This window comes from Lampetra planeri, chromosome 28 (assembly GCF_965212315.1).
Source record: "Lampetra planeri chromosome 28, kcLamPlan1.2.h2, whole genome shotgun sequence".
Taxonomy (NCBI): Eukaryota; Metazoa; Chordata; class Hyperoartia; order Petromyzontiformes; family Petromyzontidae; genus Lampetra; species Lampetra planeri.
This window is the reverse complement of record NC_136134.1, coordinates 9,187,879-9,211,148: the sequence shown is the minus strand read 5'-3', so window position 1 is coordinate 9,211,148 and position 23,270 is coordinate 9,187,879. Positions and strand designations below refer to the sequence as shown.

The window sequence follows — 23,270 nt, the reverse complement described above, 5'->3', positions numbered from 1 at the left end:
ATAGCAGGCGCGTGGTGCTTCAGTGGCAAGTCCGAGTCGTCGTGACGTGGCGACACTGCAATGCATGTACGATGTAAACAAGCATGATCATCGTATTGCCCGTTTTTCGAAATACACAACATCGAGCTTATTATTGTTGCTCATTTTACCTCGTGAAATGGTCCGTCATGACAAAATATTACGAAATAATAAAGTCAAGACATTTTTTTTTTGCACGTGTAGGCTTTCGCGAACAATATTACGATGAATCACAATTGAATTTTGGGTCAGATCGCGTGAGTCAAATGTTGTGTCGTACACCCTCCACCACCTGACACAGCCAATTAATAAAGTTGTCACGTGATGAACAATCAAGCCAATTTATGACTGCTTCAGTAGCACCTCTGGCAATGTTAGAGAGGAATCCACAAACATCCAACGATTGGCTACGGATGTTTTCGCGGATAGTCACAACCAGCATCATCAGGCAATCATGATTTGAAGTTTTCATGACTGCAGGAATCCATACTCTTTGGTTCTTTCGGTAAAGTCACGTGGGTAGAAAATAAAATAAATCACGACGTTTCGGGCGCAACACAAGCGTCCATAAAAAAAAGATTTCCGAAATCCTAAACAAACACAAGATCCAGGTTCGTTTTGATACAGTACACAAAATCCGTGATTTAATCCCATCTGTAAAATATGTGATTCCTGACATGCAATACCTTGGTGTCTACAAACTGAGCTGTGGTTGCGGCAGCAGTTACATTGGGGAAACGAAACGACATGTCTCGGACCGCGTACGTGACCACAAGGCAGATCTGAAACACGGTAGGACCAATACCTCTGCCGTTGCCGATCATTGTTTTAACGCTGTGGGCTCACACGAAATAGATTTTTCCAAGACGGAGGTACTCTGCAAACCTACCGGCTACCTTCAGAGATTTGTTCATGAAGCGATCCAGATATATAAACACAGACACAACTTCAACCGAGAGGATGGGTACAAACTGAGCAATCATTGGAAGGACGTTATTAACCAGGTAAAGTCTTAACTGACTGATGTTTCCATCCAACATGCCTATGTCAGCTGTTATTTCGACTCTCTGTGTCTCTCTCTCTATGCTTCTAGTGTGATGGGCAGCATCTGCGTTATAAATTTCATATATCGTAACGATCATAAAGACTCGAGGCAAATTTACTCTGAGCGAATTGCACTTTGAAGAACACTCAAACAAGTCTTAACTTTTTTTGTTTACAGCAAAGCGTAACAACCTATACAATAAATAATGCCAATCGCAGTTACACAACAAGCTACGGTAAACATTGCGACGATCGTCAAATCGTGAGGTTTTAAATCGTTTGGCATCACGATGTACGATGGAGAAGCCCACGCTCACAGCGGCGAGTGTGGTCTAAACATCACCAACAAAATCCCTGAATAGCCAGGGCCATGAGCCGGAACGTCGCCAATTTAGCGTCGTCATTTTCCGGACTACGGCGCTATCGACGGACGGCAGTTGAGATTCGTGTTTGCTAAGTTGCATCGATCTGGGAGGTCTCGGACTCTCTGCGCTCGTTATCTCTGCCACTGGACGCAGTTCAAGTGCCGCCCACCCGCTCGCCCGTCCGATCGACGGCCACTCGCACAGCCATTCGGAGCCAGCCAGGGAACCTTTTCCCGACAGTGACGCTGGTTGTTTCGAACAAACGAATGTGAAATACAGCGCCACGTTCGACAGCAGTTAACGCCGGAGCTCGCTGTGACTCGTGTAAGGGAGAGATCTATGGGAAGGTCTGTAAATGGTTCAAAGGGGTCATTGGAAATAGAAAATATTGAGAAATGTAGAGGCCAACCAATTCCATGAGGAAATCGGCTTTAGGAAAGGTTTATCTACCATAAATTTGTTTGTGTGTTTAGTTTGTTGTCTTTCCCCGCACCTCCGATTAGCGACATACGGTGCGAAAGAAGTTCAACATACATACAATCAATCCGATTCTGGAAAAGACTCAAGAATATCAAAGTCCATTATGCCTAGCCTTTGCAGACTATGACAACACACTTCCCTTAGTGGAATTTGAAATGTTTATTTAGTATTTATTTAGTAATAATAATAACAAAAACATTCACTTTTCTGTCCACGCTCTATGCATTTCTTTTTGTCATTAATATTATTTTTAAAATGGTTAACATATTAAAATTTTACATTTATGAGTTCAAGTTCCACTATCAGTATTCTGGTGGCCTTGTTTGTGTGTGTGTGTGTGTCCCCATCTGAGGTGGCTTGTGTTTATATCGCTAGGGCACTGTGGATTCTGAGTGTTTGCTGTGGTTAATCAGTAGGTCAGCGCCGCATGTTTCAGTGCGCTCCGGGTACTTGGTGCTGGGGGCGAAACTGCTCCCGCACTCGGCGAGGGCAGCGTACGGGGAGCTTGGACAAGCAAATCTCCCATCGGAGCGGCAGAGAGGACCGTACCGGCGGCAAGGAACATGTGGCCGTTGTGAGTTCTTCCCAATCGCCTACGCGCAGGTCTTCGTCAATCCCCTGGGGGTCTTTTGGGGGCAGGAGGGGGGACTGTTTGTTGCGGTTGCACCCGATTCAAGAGCCGAATGGCTCACAGGGCTATACACCTAATACATGAACTTGAACTGTTGCTGCCTCGGTGATATCGCTGACCCCCGAGTTTAGTTCTTCGCTGCTTCTTCTCCCCGTCTGTCTCCACTCCTTCTTGGTCGCCGCATCCCCTTGAGCTGTCCACCCAGAGTCAGAATATTTATGCTGGAGGAATCCGATGAGCTATGAAGCTCTTTTCCACGGATGTCCAGTCAAGGGTGGGTACTCCTCCTCCCAGCGCCTTAACATTGGCGCTTTCTAAAAATTCGCTTTTATCATTTAAAATGTATTATGGCCAGAAATTTCACACGAGTGCATATATAGCAATTAATGTACCGTGCAGTTTTTTTCACATCAGAGTAAGTCGCCGAGTGTCATCTGTAAAATATGTCGCACACGTTTAAATTGAATGTGAGTAGGTCACGGTAGTTGTGTATCATCTAGGATCCCTTGAGGTCGAGTATGATGCTCCTCCATGAACACCGATGATGGTCAGGGTTTGTAGGTACACAGGATGAGGCCATTCTTGGAATCACATGTCCTGTTGTGTATTTTGACGAGTTGAATATGAATATCAAAAAATGTAAATTAATGAAAACGTATTATTGTACAGGAGACGTAACATCATATAACATCGCCGCTTTATGATGCATCAATCCAGCCGTGGATTGATCATGGCCGATTGATTGTAACATTAATTGGGTATCTATTCACGTCTAATCTACGACTGTACACTTGTCTACAAAAGCACAATTGGTGACCGTGCCTTCCGTTGTAACGCTCCGATAGTTCCTCCGTACGGATCACTCTGACGTTGTCGTCCTCGTTCTGTGCTGATGGCACCACGGATCTCCCTTGCAAGCTAGCTGGGTAACTGGCTACACGGGGGCTTTTTTCCGTACAACAAAGGAAGGCTGGTTGACTGATGATTGATTCTGTCACGCCGCTGCCTCCAAGCGTGTCTGTTCTCTCGCTTTCACTTCTCTCAATTAGCTGCGATACTTCTTAGTTTTTCCTAACCCTTGGCCAATTGGCTAGTTATTTCAATCTGATGTACACCAGAGCGGTGGTTTGTGGACCCCTAGAGGTACGTGCCAGTGTCCCAGGGGGTAGGCGAGGTGATTTATACCATGTGCCTCAGACTGTCACATTCATCGTGCTCAATATGCTTACATTATTGACGTTCGTTATTCATACATCTATTTCTCAGAAATGTGTTGGGTCACACAAGGGGGTACTCGGTTGAAACAACATTCAACAAGGGGCAAACAGTCGCCAAAAAATGTTGAGAATCACTGGCCGAGAGTGCTTTGTAAAACAGATACTTTACGCACATGTAATGTAGACACTGTCTTGTTCAAATATATATATTTGTTTATTGCGGTCCGCCCCACTCGATGGCATGTTAACGGGTAGACGCGAGTTGACTATGCACAGTGGGTGACTTCATGTAACTGCGACATGACGTTCACCTATATAGCTGGCTGACTATATAGGAGCCGATGGAGTAGCAGCTACGGCGATTAAATATAATCTCCCCCGAGTCTTCCAAGACGATAAGGTGACCCGCTCTCAGATGGTGAGGTTGATCCACTCCAAGATGACGACAGCGACAACGGTCCAACTTCGATTCTCCACAGCAGCCCTGAGCCCCGCTCCGCGCTTCCTTTTATCTCCCCCTCCGGCTCAGCCACGCCCCTCGACTCAGCCACACCCCTTTTCCCCGAACACTCTCTCTCGCCTCATTTGACCCTGCCTGTCCCTGTCACATCAATTACTATTCACGACCACTAGACCTTGTATTGTCCATACATGACCCTGCCTGTCCCCATTGCTTCAATTATTATTTATGACCACTAGGCCCCGTACTGTCCTTACACATGTGATGTATCATTATTATAAAGTATTTGATTTTCTTTCATTTTCAAAGTGAAACTTGCAGCTGTTATTTGCCGTGCACACGATGCTCTGCATTTGTGGAACTTAAAAAAACGATCGTCTACGCAATGCCATAAGATGGCAGCGCAGCAAACGGGCTCACGTTACCAATTTTCGCGGATCTGTGGGTGTTATCGCCGGTGCAGATTATCCTCCGCGCATGAAAAAACATTTCAAGAACATTCCAAGCATCCCATATACGTTGAACAAAAACCTCGCACCTGCTGTTGCGCAGTGGACATTAAAGATCCATTTCGATTTAAAGCTTTCGTGACTGCAGGGATTCATCTTCTCGGTTCTTTCGGTAAAGTCACGTAGAAGGGAAGTAATAAAATAATAAAAATAAAACATAATAAAATAAAATAATTCTCACGACGTTTCGGCTACAACGCAAGCAGCCGTCAGGTGAAGACGGCTGCTTGCGTTGTAGCCGAAACGTCGTGAGAATTATTTTATTTTATTATGTTTTATTTTTATTATTTTATTACTTCCCTTCTACGTGACTTTACCGAAAGAACCAAGAAGATTAAAGATCCAGTGACATTATTTGAACGGGGGTAGGCCATGTGTGCCGGCATCACTGTTCAAATTTTTCTAACTTGATTATTGACCTGCAAATTACTTAATCGGGTAAAATCACATCGCAACATCCCCCCCCCCACTGGCAGACTATACTCGTCTGTTAAACATGGCATCTTTAGCGATAACCTTGTGCTCTTACAAAAGGCAAAAATACCAAAATGTGCTTATTTATTTGTATTTTTTTTATTTTGTATCATTCAGGTTATTATACGTCTCGTGTTGGGTTTTCACAGTCGGAAGTTTCTGCACATCGTCTGCACCTTTGTGTCCCTATTGCGGATTAAGCGTGGATAATACGACACATATCCATACCACTGCCAGTCCGGTGGGTGAGCACGTGTATTTTATGCAGCATCGTCATGCGCACGGCATAAATATTCGTAGATCGAGTTTCAAGGTGCGGATTATGGGAAGAGTGGATAATTTGAAGTCGGGATGAGCCAGCTTTCACTGGATTATTACTACTAATATTATTATTATGTACAGCGATGGGAATAACCCTGTACTGTAAATATTTCTCAAGTTGACTGAATGCATAGGATGCGTAGTTAGGCTACTGATGCGAGTGTTAACCACGGCCGCGGAACGTAACCCCCTATTTTCCCATAAGCCTTTGGTCTTGCCAACCACGGATTTTGCCAACCACGGGGCATTTTCAGGACCCTAAACTGTCCTTTCATTTCCGCTTCTTCGCCTCCCAGCATGCACCAGCTGCGACTGCTGCTGCTGCCCTTGATACTGCTGCTGCCACAGGGCACACCCTCTGGAGACAACGGCGAGGAAGAGCTTGGAGAGGTGCACGACGTCTGCGGGCTGCACGGGTCGATCGAGTCTCCGGGCTACCCAGGGCCCTACCCCGACCAGGCTCTCCACACCTGGCACATCTCCGTGCCGTCCGGGTACCGTGCGCGCCTGCAGTTCGCGCACTTCGACCTGGAGACGTCCGTCAAGTGTCAGTATGACTACGTCAAGGTCAGAGGTCAATCGCGTCCGCGGGTTGTTCTTATTTTGGGGGGGGAGGTTTGTGACGAGCGCAGTGGTGCACGGCGTGGGCTGGGGCACTTTGGGCCGGTGTACAGCAAATATTGATAAACAGCTAAACCTTTGTGATGTGCCCAACCTGTTGTCAGAAAGTCCAGACAGAACTCTTGACAATCTGTGAGCTACCAGACGTTGATTGCCAGAGGCGTTTGGCCTCAATTTTCCTGGATTTGTATACTGCAATCTAAAAGGGTGGGGAAATGTGCAACCCTGCAATTGTAAGGGAGATCTAGAGACAATTTAGAGAACATTTTTACCGACTCTTTTACACTGGCCAGATATTTTGGAAGAGATGTGAGTACCCACACGATTCTCCACCACACGTGACCCGCCGATGGGCTGTGGTGCATCCATTTATGCTGCCGGGCAGACGAAGGAAAGAGGGCATTTAAGAAATTCGCCCGGTTTGCAATTCCAAGGTGGAGTGTGCTGTGTCTCTCTCCCCGTGGTCGCGTAGATTTTTCTCTGGGTCCTCCGGTTTTTCCCTCTACATTTAGCATCAATGTGCGTTTAGAGTAGTTCCCTGCTATACGTTTCCACACGATGAGCTACTTCATTGAGCTATCATTTGTGGCCGGGTCGCTTCTGAAAAAGAGCCGTATAGCTCAGTGGGCCTTACTTGGTAAACAGATATATATATAACCATTACATCACTAAGGTAGCGTGCCATGTGCATGTTGAAACGACACAGTTCCTTACACAGATCATGGCAGTCCACATATGCTGAGGTCATAAAATGTGCACGTCGCAACTGCCACGTAGGAAGATCGCATTTGTCGGACCAGCGTGCTCACCACACCACGGCGGCATCTCTCAGTGTATCACGTACGTACAGCCTCTGTGAAATTCTTGTTAGGCATTCGTATCTATGATGTATGTTGAACTTCCCTCACACCGTGCATAGCCAACCGTGCGGGGGAAGGACAACAAACTAATCACAAAAAGCAGTTCTAAAGAAATTAGTTTTCAATCTAGATTTAAAAGTGTATAGCTCCAGTGGCTTCCTAATATCGGAAGGAAGAGCGTTCCAGACGGCCGCAGAAGCGCATCTGAATGCGCGCGATGTGCTGACCACCGTCTTTGTTCGATGGCCAGCAAAAAGCCACCGCTGCTGCTACTGCGAGGATGAGCAGAGTTCACGCGACGCTTTATGCTCCTCGACGAGACCAGCAAGGTATTTGTGGTTCATTTGCAGCAAGCACCTTGTGTGTCATGAGCACGACCCAATGATGTAACTCTCGGTGCGGATGCAGGTCTCAGCCGGTAACGAATCACTGGACAATTTCTGCGGCCAAGAGAGCATGGACGGGGAACACATGCCGGGCAACCAGCTCATCGCGGCTTCTGGCAACAGCATCAACGTCACCCTCAGGACCGACTTTTCCAACGAGGAGCGCTTCACTGGCTTCAAGGCGTACTTCACCGCCGTGGGTATGGCCAGCGTCGCGCCCGGTTGAGTAAATTTGAACCACGCAAGGGCGCTGCACGGTTTACGACGCTCGCTCTCAAAGAGAGAGACAGGCAAGGCATGGGGAGAAAGCCTCAGAGTAAGCGGGAAGGCAGCCAAGGTGGTGAGCCGACGCCAATGAATGCTCAAGCTCTGCAGGCCTCTATATATTAAGATGTTATCGGCCAAACATGTGAAAGGAATCCATAAGCGTTTTTTGGGATTCGATCGCATAAATATAAACGTGTCGTTAAACCCGCGTCCGCGGGGGGGCAGGGGGGGGGCAGGGAAATGGTATTTCGAGACATCTGTGCGATCCGCCAACCCTCGCCTCCAAAGCAGTGCCGGATTATCGTAGTAGCAAAAGTAGCTACAAACGCTATGGGCCCCGCACTTTCAAGGGCCCCACGCTAAACGCTTCCAAGCGATCAATTCCGGTTCAGTGAGTCTGCACTTGCTCTATTAGTCTATTACTATTGTACTATACCGCCTTCGACTTTTCTGAACGACTGGGTGTTTAAAGTTAGCGATTTTGTCGTATTATCTGTCTGTATAGCAAATGAAAAAATACAATTACTTTACTATGCAAGTAAAAAAATGTGTGTGTTGAATATTTATGGCTTTTTTTTTATTTGGAGCCCCTTTATTACATCATGCTACAGGCCCCGCACTAGCTTAATCAGACACTGCTCGGACGCTGCTGCATTGCAGGGGTGCGCTAGCTGCCGCCCGAGGATAGGCGCCCGATCTCGGTAGAACTCAAAGCTAAGCAGAGCCTCGGAACGTCGATCGCGCTCAGGGTGAGCAAACGATTCGTGTGCGCGCGCAAAATGCATCGCGACACGGGGCTTGCGGGGCGGTGCACCAAAATAAATCAATTGTTGTACCGTACTGCTATGCTCCATTGCCGATGCGAGCCGCCATCGCCGACCGGCACCGAGCGGCCGTGGTGAAGTATGGTCAAAATAACCCCGCAACGCGCACGGGCGTGGGGAGGTCCCTCATCCAGCGGTGGATTGACAAGAACGGGGGGAAGGGGGGGAGCGAGCCGCTTCTGCCAGAGGTCGCAACCGGGTACCCGATACCCGTACCCTACCCGATACCCGGCTACCCGGCCGGGTACGGGTACCAAGTTTGCGACCCTGGTGCGGCCGGGTACGGGTACGGGTAGGCCGTGAGTCACTGGTGAGTAACCGTTTGTCACTCATTTCCCAACGTCTTGTCTCTTCTCACAATTCAAGTTCCTAGAATCAACCCACCCGCGCCTGCAACATGGCCGGGTACGGGTAGGGTACGGGTACGGCCGGGTATGGGTAAGGAATTAAAACCCGTTTGCTCTTGGTCGTTGTTTCTCTCCTCCTGCATCGCCCCGCAGACATCGACGAATGCGTCGAGGGAGACGCCGGCGGCAATGAGCAGGCGTGCCAACACGACTGCTACAACTACCCCGGCGGGTTTCACTGCTCCTGCCGCTATGGGTACCAGCTGGACAAGGATGATCGCACCTGCACAGGTGCGTGTGTGTGTGTGTGCCTTAGTCTTCGTGTAGTGTAGCGGTTAGCGCTACGCTACGCTATCAAACCTGGCGACCCGAGTTCGATTCCCGCTCACGGCCAACACCAGTGATGATTATTTGAACCGTGTCCGAGGACTCCCCTAGGTCGACTCGACCTCAAATGAGTACCTGGTGCGGTGTGTAAACATCGCCACTGGGGAGACAAAGGCAGTCGGGCGTGGTGCTGGTCACCCATCCCCTCGTGTACCGTTCCGGCCTTCATAGGTGCTCACTAACAGCACATGCCCCTACAGTATGTTAAGGTTGCGCACAATCGCTCCATTGTGTTGGCGTGTGCAGTAATTGGCCGCTTGCGCACAAGCGCTTCCACGTCCATCGCCCACCCTTTTGGCCTCGCCCCCCCCTCCCTCCCGATACGTTCCTTTCATTGGCTACCATAGTCTGATGAGCTCCCCCCTCCCTCTCCCTCCCCCCTCAACTCGCTTTTAAGGGATTACATCTTGAATCATTGCCTCACTTGATACAGCTAATCTGGCTGTGACGGTCCCACCTGATGACGGAGACTTGTGTTGCCTCCGAAACGTCGTGATTTTTGTTTTTATTTTATTTTACTTTCTACGTGACTTTACCGAAAAAACCTAAGAAGAGTATGTTAAGGCTATACGGGGGATCTTTGTGTGTGTGTGTGTCTTTGTTCTTTCTGGCTCCTTCACTCGGGGCAGTAAACTGCCAAGCAACTTTTCCCGTGACCTGTCAGCGAGCCTAGCCTGGCACAAGCAATGTAGTAACATCGCTGCCATTTAGTAGTGAACGGCGGTTGTTGTTGTTGTGTGTGTTTGAATGTGGGAAGATGGGCCACACCGCCATGGCAGTGATCACACTGTGTTATTCTGGTTACCATGCTGACAGACCAGAGCTGAAAGGGGCCACATTAGGGAAAATTTCCACCAATAATAAACGGTATTGAGTTTTTTATTTTGTTATTATAGAAATACCTTGACTCTGTTTCACATACAATCCAACACTAGTTTTGTTGAAGAATGAAACATTTGTTCGAGTCACTTCTAGAAGCATGCCCATGCACGCTAGTGACATTACCGCTTATGTAACTGCCATACATTTTGCCCCTGAATATCCCAATAAAGTAATTATTGTTGATGATATAAACAAAAAAGACTCGTAAGACAGACGAGAACAAGATTCTTCAACTGACGGCCTGTGGGCCAGATTTGTCCCGCGATGACCCTGGAGTGGGGTAGTGGTATGCCACGCCATGGCCTGTTGAAAAATATGGCTAGTCATGAAGAGATGCAGATGAGTGTGATGGGAGATAAACAAGAGGCCTGGAGACAACAAAAAAGTATAAATTAGTAGTCACACGTAGAGATGTTATAGCATGTCCCTTCTATAACATATTACGTAACGTGGCCTGCCAGCACACGACAGTTGCTATGATGTGGCCCATCGAAAAATATCGTTCAAGAAACCTGTATATATTCTTTCGCACCGTACGTAGTCAACCGCGCTAATCGGAGGTGCGGGGAAAGGACAACAAACTAAACACAAAAAGCAGTTTTTAAGAAATGAATCTAGATTTAAGAGTACATAGCTCCAGCGTATTCCTAATATCGGAAGGAAGAGCGTTCCAGACAGCCGCAGAAGCGCAATTGAAACCTCGCGATACGGTGATCGTCTTCATTCGATGGCTAGCCAAATGCCGCTGTGAGGATGACCGGAGTTCGCGTGATGGATCATGCACCTTGACGAGATAAGCAAGGTATTGTGGTTCATTTGTGGCAAAAACTTTGTGTGTAAACCCTGGCCTAGATTCGCACGTACTCTAAAAGATAACATCCATTTGATTTTTTTTCGTGGATCGTGGCTTTCTTGAAGGCGCACGTTGCTAAACTCCAGAACTTTTGGTGTCCCTCGTCCGCCAGTGGAGTGCAGCGACCAGGAGTTCACCGAGCGACGAGGCGAGGTGACAAGCCCCGAGTACCCCAGGCCATACCCCAGGGCCTTGCAGTGCAAGTTCACGCTGCGTCTGGAGGAGGGCTACTTGTTGACCCTCAACTTCCGGGACACCTTCGACGTGGAGATTCACCCCGAAGTCAACACCTGCCCCTACGACAGCATGACGGTAAGTAGTGCTGACAACAACAAAGGTAAAAGTGCAGGCCTGCAAATGTATTGCTCAGGCCAATTCTAGCGGAACAGGCCTCCACAAGCAGAAGCTCTACAGAGCCCTGCTTGAGGATATTTTCGGCCTACTCTTCCATATGTTTGGCTAGATGTTAAAATGTAACGTGGGGAGGGGTGGGGGAAGCTGAGCAGACTGCTTAGCTTTAGCCTCCGTGTGATCTGATGAGATTTGGCACATTCCAAGAGATTTGGTCCGTGGGCATAGCAATAAAATAGTATAATTTCAGTACGTCAATAAGTGATGTGCTCCCTTTATCGGATGTGCATCCTTGAAAACTTTGCATTGACCAAGATGGTGACGTATGGTCACAATTTGTTTTCGCCTGGCATTGACATGGTTAGGGCCAGATTCATGAAGGGACTTTGGGAGCTGCAGTCTAGGGCCTTGTATCTGAGCGCCATCTCCAAAAAAACATATACAGCTTTATAATGGTTCTAATACAAAACTGTAACGTATGATGAATCATATCGGAACGTTGGAAGTTAAAGTTATAGCATAACTGCGTGTATTACTACAAGCTATGTACTGAAACTATTTTTTTTAAACTACTTTTATTTTACCAGATAAGGCCCACTGATCTATGTGGCTCTTTTTAAGAAGCGAACTGGCCACAAATGATAACTCAACAAAGTGGCTTATCACGTGGAAATGCATAGCAGCCGAATACTCTAAAGGCATGTTTCTGAATGTGGAGGGAAAAACCGGAGGATCCGGACAAAAATCCACGCGGATCACGAGGAGAACATGCAAACCTCCAAATACACAGCAGGCGTCATGGTCGGGATAGAACCCACGACCTCCTGAATACCAGGCGAGGTAGTTAACATCTCATAGCCACCGTGATGATGATGAGAGAGACACCGCAAACTCCAAATACACAGCAGGCGTCAGGGTCGGGATCGAACCCACGACCTCCTGAATACCAGGCGAGGTAGTTAACATCTCATAACCACCGTGGCGCCCAATTAAAAAGCCCAGTCGCCTGGACCCCCTACGACCCGTGCAGTTACACCGCCAGTGGTGGCAACGAGAAGCAAAACCCTCGTGGCTCTCCTGGCCATGTTTGTTTATTGTAGTACGGAGTTAGAATGATGGCTTTAATCTAAGTTGTCTTGTGGTTGTTGTTGTTGTTTGACTTGCATCCCACTGGGATTTTTGCACAGCGTTGGTGTACGGTGCTTTTTTTCTGGAAGACTTTGCAGTTTTCTCCTGGATTTTTCTGCTTGCGCATAGTCACTTTAAGATGTTTTCCGAATGGCTCACAGGGCTCTACCAAATAAATGAAACTGAAAACCCGTGCCGTGTCCGTGTCGCGTGTGCCCGCGCGCTCCCATCAGATTCGGTCGGGTGGTCAGCAGTGGGGGCCTTTTTGTGGGAAGACTCTGCCCGACCCCATCGAGACCAAGAGCTCCGTGGCCGAGATCACCTTCACCAGCGACAAGTCTGGGGACAACACGGGCTGGAGGATTCACTACACCTCCGAGGGTCAGAACGCCCACAGCCATATAAAGCAGTGCAGACATGGCATGATTATTATTTCGATCTTGATTTGAAACTTTCGTGACTGCAGGAATCCATACTATTTGGTTCTTTCGGTAAAGTCACGTGACTTTACCGAAAGAACCAAAGAGTATTATTATTTCCGTTTGTAAATGGGGAATGCAATTTTGTCTGGCGGGAGAAAGACCGTGGTACGGTATTATTGATATGTGTACCGGATTTATCTTTTTTTTTTACTATGTTTAATTTACCAGGTATTGCCCACTGAGCTATACAGCTCTTTTTCAGAAGCGACCTGGCTACACATTATAGCTCAAATGAAGTGGCTTCTGAAAAAAAGCTATATAGTTTTGTGGGCCTTACCTGGTAAAATAAAAAAACATATATAGTTGAAATACAAATGATGATAAACCAACGACCATGGGTAAAATAAATGTGGCCAACGCCATGACATCACATGCAACGCGTGCTTCCCTGCCCATGTACTGTGTGTATGTTGAACTTCTTTCGCACCGTACGTAGCCAACCGTGCTAATCGGAGGTGTGCGGGAAGGACAACAAACTAAACAGGTGACGTCATCGCGTGACAGATGCAAAACTACGTGTGCTGAAAGTAGTAACTTCTGCCACGCCAAAAAAATATTGCCCTCTAGCACCCGATTAGAGTGGCAAAATTAAGAGATGTTTTTACACTCCTGTCTACATCAACATCAGCCGTACAAAGAAGGCGGAGTGTGGCAAAGGTGCGGTGATGCATAACGCTGTACATCGCTTATGGGCCACTCCCAAGTGGTGGGCCCTCATGTGGGTCTAGGCCATGTGAGATTAAGTTGTGGGGTGTAGTCAGTCCGTCAGGCCACGGGTTCCCAATCGCTGCTATGAATACCAGATATCAAACCAACTAAAAGAACTGACGGGCCACGCATTGCAATGGATAGGAGACGCAAGCAGTGTGGGGGTCAGAGGAAACAAGCAAACAAATCTAGTGGTATTCTTAGGTTTTTTCGGTAAAGTCACGTAGGTAAAAAATTTAAATTAAGAAAAGTAAAATAAAAAATAAATAAATAAAAATACTTGATACAGCTGTCGGGCTGTGACGGTTCCACCTGAAGACGGAAGCTTGTGTTGCCTCCGAAACGTCGTGATTTTTATTTTTATTTTACTTTTATTAATTAAAATTTTTTACCTACGTGACTTTACCGAAAAAACCTAAGTATATGAATCCTTGCAGTCACGAAAGCTTCAAATCTAGAATTAAATCTAGTGGTGTCACCTCTCCCGGTTTTCCCAGGATCGCCCCGTTTTTTTAGGTAACTGCTGTCCCTCGAAAATATGTGTGTCTTCCCGAGACATTAAAATTCCAAGTTTTGTTTTCGTCAGTTGCGTAATCAGCCACCACTCAAGACAACGCGTCCACATGTCGTTGTCCTCTCTTTTGGTATTGTGAGATATTCTTATTGCAATGGAGTATGTCCCCGTTTGTTGTAACTCTTCTTGAGCCCTATCCCTGGCCGTAACTAATCAGCCAACCACACACTAGTAGTAGACGTCCCACGGACCCCTCGGCCTGTGTTTCGCCACGACCCTTTTCCCCGTCTAACCGCTTTTCAGTTTTCACGTTCAGTGCCGTGTGTGCATTCGAACGCGGTCAAAATGTGTGTTTTTGCCGTGCGTCATTTGTGGCTTTACAGGCATCGCCTGTCCCAGCGTGAACGCGCTGACAAATGGTGACTTCGAGCCAAAGCAGCTCACTTACCACTTCAAGGACGCGGTTGTGTTCTCTTGCGAAATCGGCTACAAACTCATCCAGGTGGGCGGGAGCGACTTCGCGCGACGCTGGGATGGCCGGTCGATTGACGTTGATTAGTCGGCTCAAAGTTGTAATCGGCGACTTTTTCTTTCGTGGTGGTCGATTACTGGGGCCCGCTTTTTATAAATGTTGGCCGCTCGGACATCCTGCATCCCGAAGGTGGGAAACCTCCCAAGAGGCCACGCCCCACGTGATGCTGCTGATGATGCCAATGAAGTCACTAAGACGTGCCCATTACCTCCCGTCCAGCGGCACACAGGGGAACAGAGGTAAAGGGTTTTTTATCCCCCTCAACTATTTTCGTGTCATCCAATTCGTTAAGTATTGGAATATATTTAATCGTTAGCGTAATTGGATGGTTATATAATTCGAACAGCTTTGTGTATTTGTGCATGTGTACAACCTACACGATAGTCACGACCACATTCTTCGATGCAGAAGATAACACGAAATGATCACCGCCCAGAAAGCTAAGATAAAAGCATGCAATGTAACTGCAAAAAATGTCCTGCAAATAGCTCCGTCGGGATTATGCACAGCAACAACATTTGCACTCCCTACTGCAAAAAAAAAACTTGACAAAACCCTCCTCATATATCGTCTTGAGACTCAGGGAGACCTTGCTGGATTAAAGAAGCATCATGAAAAAAAAAAGATTGGTACAATGACCAACTCGATACTCACTCATACTGGCATAGATTAAGGTCTGTGTGGCGACGTGTGCAATCATTTTCTGTATTCTGCTGTCGATATTTTATAATCCTGATTCATCTGGACGCATTGATGACGTTGCTGTTGTTGTTGTTGTTGTTACTCATGTTGCTGAGAATTATAATAATCGTAATTGTGATGTGGCTGCTGCTGCTGCTGAAGACAGCGATGATGTTGGTGGTGGGGGGGGGGGGTTTGTTACAGAGTGAAAATGGAAAAGAGGCCGAATCACTGCGGATGACTTGTCTAAATAACGGGACGTGGGACCGCATGCCCCCCACGTGTAAAAGTAAAGCTCACTGCTCCATTCCCCTCGTGCTGAACATCACATAATGTGTCCGGCCGACGTCTTTCCCCTGCATGTCAAACAATCAGCTTCACTGACTAATTATTTTTTAAACTTAATTTGGAGCTTTCGTGACTGCAGGAATTATTCTTTGGTTCTTTCGGTAAAGTCACGTATAAAGATAAAATAATAAATTAAATTAAATACTAGCATACGACGTTTCGATTGCAACACAAGCAATCCTCATCAGGTGATGATGATTGCTCATCAGGTGATGATGATTGCTTGTGTTGCAATAGAAACGTCGTATGCTAGTATTTAATTTAATTTATTATTTTATCTTTATACGTGACTTTACCGAAAGAACCAAAGAATAATTTTTTTTTCTCAAAACTCACTTATTGTTTTTCTTTACCCCAACTTCCCTCCCCCCTCCCTTTCCCATCATTTGCACCATCATCCCTCTTTCCAAGTTCCCAACCCATTCATAACACTCTCTCACTCATCATTAACCACTTTCATCGTCGTTAATTTCACATTCATGTACTACCATCCTTTTGCACCTACTCATCTCACTGTTTTTTCTGTACCTTTGCTAATTTTCTATTCAGCGTCTTGATTAATGCGCTATGGTCAATGAAATTAAGATAAGATCTCTCAGTGCCGCAGTTCAAACAATGGGCAAGTTTCTTAATATCATGTGTCAGTCATGAGGATTGTGGAATGTCAAACGGCTGAACCTACTTACGATGTCTAGTTTATATAATCTTTAAAATGTACGCATCGTTTGCTAGAAATATTATGAAACGTTGTGACTAAATATTGAATAATTTCAACTGTTTACATACCAGAAGTATTTTTTCAAACCTCTTCACATACCAGCTGTTTTTTTAGTCCAGCTATATGTATTCTACCGTCTCCTTCCCCTTAGCCCAAATAGCACGGTGCCTGTATGTGAGGTGGCACAGTGGGGAGCACAGTTGGTGGATCTGCCAGTCATCTCAGTCAACCCCATGGCACCTGAGTCTGTTCCGTGACCTCTTGCCAGCGGACCTTCGACACGTCACGTGGCCTCAAAGTGCACCTTAGCATGGCAAAAGTGCCTTGGTGACAGCACCGTCACTTGTGGCGAACGCCGGTTGTTATTTTATGTATTAACGTAATAAGGCAGTGATTGTTGAATGTGACAGTTGGTGACGTTTCCATCAAAATCACTGCTGGTGTCTTGTCTCTGGCAGTTGTGGATTGCGGGTTTCCTCCGTTGCTCGCACATGGCTTCACTGACCCGTTCTTCCCGACTACAACATACAACGAAAAGGTCACGTTTGAGTGTTCAGATGCCTATCGCTTCACAACACCCACGAACGGTGAGTACTTTGGCCCTAACGCGTGAAATTAGTGTTCACCGTTTTTTCATAATCAACGATTTTGGGTTTAGATCGCGTTATTTATAAATGTGTCGTAACCCTCCACCACCCGACACGGCCAATCAGTAAAAAAGTGTCACGTTGACAAAAGACAAATAGTTCACTGCTTTAGCCCACCGGTGTGTTGAAGCGTGAAACCACAACATTTATTCGCCAGAATTGCCCGATGATGCTGGATGCAATTACCAGCGAAACGTCGTACTACTCAAAAATTGTAAATGTTGTGGTTTCACGCTTCAACACACCGGTGGGCTAAAGCAGTGAACTATTTGTCTTTTGTCAACGTGACACTTTTTTACTGATTGGCCGTGTCGGGTGGTGGAGGGTTACGACACATTTATAAATAACGCGATCTAAACCCAAAAATCGTTGATTATGAACAATATTGGTCGCGAAAGCCTACGTGTTCACCGTTTTTTATTGCTACCCGACCGTAATTAAGGCGGACGCTTCTTTGTCATTACTAGCAACATGTCCTGCCCAAGCCCACTTACATTTCTTGAAAGCCAATGGGATGCACTTTGGATCTTTCGGTAAAGTCACGTATAAAGATAAAATAATACATTAAATAATAGCATACTACGACGTTTCGATTGCAACACAAGCAATCGTCATCAGGTATAAAAGAAAGAAATAGCAACACAAATCTAACCAGCAAAACTATAGACAGACATATAAGCAGACAGACATCACAAAGATACACAGAGAGAGGACACGCATCGGCACAAAGAGAGAGATCGTCTCTGTGACGGGGCCTTAAATAGAGAGAGGGGGGGCGGGGTGCCCCCCCCCTCCCGATGCGTGTCCTCTCTCTGTGTATCTTTGTGATATCTGTCTGCTTATATGTCTGTCTATAGTTTTGCTGGTTAGATTTTTGTTTCTATTTCTTTCTTTTATACCTGATGATGATTGCTTGTGTTGCAATCGAAACGTCGTAGTATGCTATTATTTAATTTATTATTTTATCTTTATACGTGACTTTACCGAAAGAACCAAATAGTAATTCCTGCAGTCACGAAAGCTTCAAATTAAGATCCAATGTGATGCAGTCAACCTGCGCACATTCCACAATCCACGCTGCTCCTCTGTCTATGTCTTTGAGAAATTCCAAGCCTGCACACATCTCCGTACTTATTCCCAATACGTCATCATGCGCACCAACAGGGACTTTACCGAAAGAACCAAATAGTAATTCCTGCAGTCACGAAAGCTTCAAATTAAGATCCAATGTGATGCAGTCAACCTGCGCACATTCCACAATCCACGCTGCTCCTCTGTCTATGTCTTTGAGAAATTCCAAGCCTGCACACATCTCCGTACTTATTCCCAATACGTCATCATGCGCACCAACAGGAACTTTACCGAAAGAACCAAATAGTAATTCCTGCAGTCACGAAAGCTTCAAATTAAGATCCAATGTGATGCAGTCAACCTGCGCACATTCCACAATCCACGCTGCTCCTCTGTCTATGTCTTTGAGAAATTCCAAGCCTGCACACATCTCCGTACTTATTCCCAATACGTCATCATGCGCACCAACAGGGACTTGCACACAAGTACGTCCACGTCCACGTGCACCTCGTGCTCTCTTTTAGCCCCGCCCCCCGCCCCTCCCGATACGTTCCATTCATTGGCTACCACATTCTGATAAGCCCCCCCCTCTCCTCCCCCTTAACTTGTATTTAAGAACTTGCATCTTGGAATCCCTGCCTCACTTGATACAGCAAATCTGGCTGTGACGGTCCCACCTGATGACGGAGACTTGTGTTGCCTCCGAAACATCGTGATTTTTTATTATTTTATTTTTATTAATTTTGATTTCATTTTTTACCTACGTGACTTTACCGAAAAAAACTAAGAGTAATATTCCCACGATTTTAATTTGTAGCTTTTCCATCCTTTGCACACTTTCAATCCTCCTCGTTAATGCCCGTGTTCATTAATTACGTATGTCATGGCAGGTTGTGCACATTCAATAAAATAAAAACAGATAAATACATTTATGTATGTTGAACTTCGTTCGCCACCGTACGTAACCAACCGTGCTGATTGGAGGTGCCGAGGCTAATCGGACGTGTGCCTCGTATATGAGCAGTTTCACATCAACGGGCATTTGGCAAAGGAAGGGTAAATTGTTGCCACTCCAACCTCCTCCAGGACGTCTGGCGAACGTGACGAGGTAGAACAGAATTCCTTCGAGAGGGGCTGCCTTGAGCTCTCTCTCTCGAGGTTTTTTTTTATCTCTCCCTGCAGTGGTGGAAGGGATCTGAGCACAAATGCGTAACAGAATCCATTTTTTTACGCACGATGTTGTGCTCATAGCGAGTGAGCTGACTGGGACTACTATGAGGAGGTTCTAGAAGAGAGTGGCGAATCAAATTCCAACGAGACTGGTTTGCTATTACCGTTGTGTTGGCCTCCTTACTGCAGCCGCAAAGAAGAGCATCCCCCGAGACTTCTGGAAAGAATCCACTCCCTGCTGGACAAAAGAGACTGAGGACCTGCTTCGACAGGACAACCAGTGGGGCAGCCCACAGGGTCGAAAGGAGCTTTTAAAATTAGCCGGATGCCAGCTGTGAATTGAGCCCATTGAAGGCCCTGGACTTCACACACTCCAGCCGCCATGCCTGGGGCCTACTAGGAGGCCTCTTTGCTGCCTAACTCTATAGTCTCCAAAACGAGAGCTCCATCGCCAATTACATCACCAGACATTGGCCTCGATTTCTTCACAAGACGCCACCGCCATCAGCACAGAGGAGGTGAGGTAGGGTCTGGCTGCAATGAAGAAAGGCAAGGCTGCTGGCAGAGATGGTATCCCCCAAGAATTCCTGCATCACTTAGTCCCAAGGGGGCTCCGATGGCTGGGAAAACTTGTTCACCAAAACCATGAAAACCGAATGTGTCCCGCAAATATGCCCGACTGTGAGGGCGGGCACAAGCCGGCGTGAGTAGGTTAAACGTTGAGTTTTATAAGGGCACCACGGGGTAACCAGCCCCTCCCCACCCAGCCCCACCCCTCCCACCCCCCACCCAGCCCCACCTTCCCCACCCCACCCTCTCCACCCAGCCCCTCCCCACCCTCCCCTCCCCACCCAGCCCCACCCTCTCCACCCAGCCCCTCCCCACCCTCCCCACCCAACCCCTAACCCTCCCCACCCAGCCCCTCCCTATACAACGGACGGACACGATAATCCCCTGTGGGCTGGTGTAACCAGGAGGTTCCTACCAGTATTAAAGTTTTGGTTTGCTTGGCTGTTGTCCCGCTCGTTCTTCGTGTTTCTCCAGGTGTCTTCACCTGCAATGAGAGTGGACACTGGGCGAACCCTGTCGACAGGGAGAAGATCCCAACGTGTGATCCAGGTACGTGTGTGGAGGGAGAGGCAGCCCGAGGGCTACGAACCTAGCGACCTGAGTTCGGTTCCTGCTCACGGCCAACACCAGTGACGATTATTTGAACCGGGCCTGGGCCTCCCCCTAGGTTGACTCAGCCTCAAATTAGTAACCTGGCGCGGCATGTAAACATCGCCACTGGAGAGGCAAAGATGGTCGGGCGTGGTGCTGGCCACCCACCCCCTCGTGTGCCGTGCCGGCCTTCATAGGTGCTCACTAACAGCACTTGCCCCAACAGTCGGTTGAGGCTATATGGGTGACCTTTGTCTTTCTATGTGCCTCACTATGTCCTCGGTTTCAACAGTTCGATATGTGAACCTGCTTCCTTAAACACATTCCTGGGGAGGGAGCTGGTAGGAACGTTGGGTTGCTCGGTCAATGGCCAGGGTCAACGGCGGCGTGGTGTATTCCGCAAATATGCCCGACTGTGAGGGCGGGCACAAGCCGGCGTGAGTAGGTTAAACGTTGAGTTTTATAAGGGCACCACGGGGTGACCAGCCCCTCCCCACCCAGCCCCACCCCTCCCACCCCCCACCCAGCCCCACCCTCCCCACCCAGCCCCTCACCACTCTCCCCTCCCCACCCAGCCCCTCCCCACCCAGCCCCTCTCCACCCTCCCCTCTCCACCCAGCCCCACCCCTCCCATTTTTGGATGCACGACGGATGGACACAATTATCCCCTGTGACCTGGTGGAACCAGGTGATTCCTACCAGTATAAGTACTCCTATCTGCGACGCCACCCCCTGGTTGCTCCTCCGTGGCTACCATAGGTTCCACACAAACTCCTCTTACTCTCTGTCGATTAGCCATGGGTGATTAGCCATGGGTGATTAGCCATGGGTGATTAGCCATGGGTGATTAGCCATGGGTGATTAGCCATGGGTGGTTTCCTTCCTCCTTTCTCCAACGGCCTCCTATTATCCACAAATAGTTTGCAGATAATAGCCGTATGGCAAATTCATCCTGGTTTCAATTATATCAACCTGGGTTCAAAAAGGAAATGTATGAAATATCACCCATTCTTACACGTGTGAATCGAAGCACAGACGTCAGCCATCCAGCCGTCTCAATGTGCTACTTATTTCACCTTTGTGGTCCGTCACTTATTTTCTATTTGTGGGAATTCAAGCACATCGAGTGTTAATAAAATTGCTAAAATGACTTTGGCTGAACTTAAGCAGCATGGACACATGCAGACGTGGGTGGTTAAGTGTATACATATTAAAAAAACGGGCATATAATTGCCCTGCTCACGTGTTCCTGTGTGCAGTGTGCGGTGAGCCCAAGCACCCGATAGAACAAGTGGCGCGTATTGTGGGCGGCTATCCTGCACGATCCGGCAACTTCCCCTGGCAGGCTCTGATCAGGAAGTTTTCACATCGTGGCGGACTGCAGGGTGGTGGCTCCCTGCTTAATGACCGGTGGATTATAACAGCAGCTCACGTCGTGGAAGACTTCCTTCCACATGAAATATTTATCACTTTAGGGGCTCTAAACCAAAAACTACCCAACAGCAGGGGTTCAACTGAAACGCGTACAGTGGACAAGAGAATTATACACCCTGGCTACAAGCCCAATGAAACCTTTTTCGACAATGACATTGCATTGCTCCGGCTGGCTGGCGATCCTGTAAGCATGACAGACACTGTGAGGCCAATTTGTCTCCCAAAGGTCACAGAAGGCGGAGTGGTTCCCAAACTGGTGCCGCACAACGTGGGGTTTGTTTCAGGATGGGGTCACACAAAGGCTCAAATTGGTAGTACCACATCACAAGGTTTAAAGTATGTTGAACTGCCCATTGTGGAAGACAATACCTGCATGGAGACTAACCATGACAAGTCGGTTCAATATTACACACAAAATACAATCGTCACAGGGAATATGTTCTGCGCCGGTTACCCCCAAGGTGGTAAGGATGCCTGCCAGGGGGACAGTGGAGGTCCGTTCACAATTGTTGTTGAGGGTAAGTGGTGGCACTTGATGGGTCTCGTGTCCTGGGGTATTTCGTGTGCCAAAGCCGACCAGTACGGAGTTTACACCCGTGTGGATAAGTACCTCGACTGGCTGCACTCTGAGATGGCCAACAACAACACATGATTAAATGTACAAATACAGCCTGGATAAATTACAGGCGAAATTGATCTTAGTTTGAGCACCCCCTTAAATAAAATGGCTTTTAAAAATGAAACAATAAGATGCGCTTTTAGCCTTCATATACCGCCGAGGTGAACACCGTCGTTAATGAGCAACAACATTAAGGCCGGCACAATACAAAATGGCGCCAGGGTGTGAATCACACCACGAAAGTCTTTCCAACTTTGAATCGCCCAATGCTGAAGGTGCCACTTCACCGTATGCTGATGTTTGTTTTAGGCTGAGTTGACAAATAGTCGAGGCTCGGACAAATAACACCACCGGCTGATCATGTCGTCGATGGTGACACCATTAACCAATTCCGATTTAAAGCTTTCGTGACTGCAGGGATTCATCTTCTTGGTTCTTTCGGTAAAGTCACGTAGAAGGGAAGTAATAAAAATAAAACATAATAAAACAATTCTCGGTGAGAATTGTTGTATTATGTTTTATTATTTTATTTTATTACTTCCCTTCTACGTGACTTTACCGAAAGAACCAAGAAGATTAACTAATTCATCAACACCCGTCACGTTCACCCCATGACTGAGAAGCAGCAAAGAGAGAAAAAAAAAACCTTGAAATCCTTTCGTGTTGGCCTCTGGTGATTCAAGATTCATATTGGGGCGTAATTTAGAAATGCGCGAACAGGGTCAACGTGTTAACGCAAAGTGTTAATTCTTGATTGGGG

At 47.2% G+C, this 23,270-nt stretch overlaps 1 protein-coding gene across 2 annotated transcripts; it reads left to right on the top strand.

The window, feature by feature from the left end:
• The first annotated feature begins 1,755 nt into the window (after positions 1-1,755).
• Positions 1,756-22,918, top strand: LOC144728402 (mannan-binding lectin serine protease 1-like). 2 transcript variants are annotated; one of them, XM_078607814.1, is made up of 12 exons: positions 1,756-1,774; positions 2,321-2,481; positions 5,816-6,086; positions 7,409-7,586; positions 8,978-9,115; positions 11,059-11,258; positions 12,659-12,806; positions 14,513-14,631; positions 15,547-15,631; positions 16,867-16,995; positions 20,341-20,415; positions 21,717-22,918. In XM_078607814.1, the coding sequence occupies exons 2-12, from the start codon at positions 2,471-2,473 to the stop codon at positions 22,541-22,543; spliced, it is 2,181 nt and encodes a 726-aa protein (XP_078463940.1). In that variant the 5' UTR covers positions 1,756-1,774; positions 2,321-2,470; the 3' UTR covers positions 22,544-22,918. The 2 variants fall into 2 exon arrangements, with proteins under 2 accessions (XP_078463940.1, XP_078463941.1); XM_078607815.1 differs by lacking the exons at positions 1,756-1,774; positions 2,321-2,481 and adding an exon at positions 5,308-5,439.
• Positions 22,919-23,270: the final 352 nt, after the last annotated feature.

Coding starts and splice junctions, on each gene's coding strand:
- LOC144728402 (XM_078607814.1), top strand. Junction 6,087..7,408: donor GTCAGTATGACTACGTCAAG/GTCAGAGGTCAA, acceptor GTGCGGATGCAG/GTCTCAGCCGGTAACGAATC. Junction 15,632..16,866: donor CATGCCCCCCACGTGTAAAA/GTAAAGCTCACT, acceptor TGTCTCTGGCAG/TTGTGGATTGCGGGTTTCCT.